The sequence below is a fragment of the Temnothorax curvispinosus genome, unplaced genomic scaffold (genome assembly GCF_003070985.1).
Source record: "Temnothorax curvispinosus isolate PA1 unplaced genomic scaffold, ASM307098v1 QBEX01013493.1, whole genome shotgun sequence".
In the NCBI taxonomy this organism is placed as follows: Eukaryota; Metazoa; Arthropoda; class Insecta; order Hymenoptera; family Formicidae; genus Temnothorax; species Temnothorax curvispinosus.
Window position 1 is genome coordinate 1 of NW_020223273.1, and position 1,012 is coordinate 1,012.

At 32.1% G+C, this 1,012-nt stretch overlaps 1 protein-coding gene across 1 annotated transcript; it reads right to left on the reverse strand.

The window, feature by feature from the left end:
* Positions 1 to 44: 44 nt before the first annotated feature.
* Positions 45 to 628, reverse strand: LOC112463634 (acyl-CoA:lysophosphatidylglycerol acyltransferase 1-like). The gene is made up of 2 exons (XM_025030132.1): positions 362 to 628; positions 45 to 286 (listed from the first exon to the last, which is right to left on the reverse strand). Exons 1-2 carry the CDS (start codon positions 594 to 596, stop codon positions 45 to 47), a joined length of 477 nt encoding a protein of 158 aa, XP_024885900.1. The 5' UTR covers positions 597 to 628.
* Between the last annotated feature and the right edge of the window lie 384 nt (positions 629 to 1,012).

Consider the following 1,012-nt stretch of genomic DNA (forward strand, 5'->3'; position numbering starts at 1 on the left):
TAGTGAACCTATATTCAATAGTTTCCGTATATATATATGCATTCTCAAAGAGAAACTTTATTTGCACTTACCGATGAAATGAAGAAATCTTGATGTAATACAGAAACTATTCCGAAATTAGTAAATTTGAACACTCTATCCATTATCCACATTAAATTAGGTAGAACATTTGGTTTGGCGTTAAATGTTGTCATTAATATAGGAACATCACCAGTGCTCTGATGATTCGCTATAACTAATGTTTTCTCGCTTATAATCTTCTGTATGTCATCACCTTGCTCTATTACTGTCGAACAAAAAATTAAGAATTTATTTTTCTTAAATTCAAAACAAAGCTTACTCTTTGCCAATTTGTACTTACTGTCGTAGCCTGCGGACCAAGTCCACATCGACACCATTGCCAGCAACCAGTGGAAAAATAGGCCTTCGATTCGCCAGTACACTTGTGGTTGATATATTTTTACAGGAAACAGTAACATCATCCATACTACATACGTAGGTATGCAATAGACATTGTTTAATATCACAAATGCCGTCCGTGCGACACATTTCAGTAACGTCACTATGTTGTTGATTATTCTGCAAAGGATGTGCATACCTTAGTCAAGATTAATTTTATACCTTTCTAAAAAAATTATAATAATTTCTAACAATAATCCTTTTGTAATTGACAAATCAATTATTTATTCAGTTATAACAGCATAAAAAATGTATTATAAAAATTTTTTATCAAACTTATACCAAATTACAATTGTATATTATGCGTTACAATTGTTGAATTTTACAAGACTTTTGTTCAACTGTGTAAAAGGAGCGTAAAAGAAAATGGAGCGTCCCGTAAACATATCAATGGGCCTGTTTTCTATTGCTGAACTGGCTGCACTAGTTCATAGTTTATCTTTTTTCCTTCCAATGTGTGGAGTAAAAAAGATAAGCTCTGAACTAGTGCAGCCAGTTCGGTAACGGAAAACAGACTCATTAAGATAAAAGATTATTAGTACAAAAATGGTTA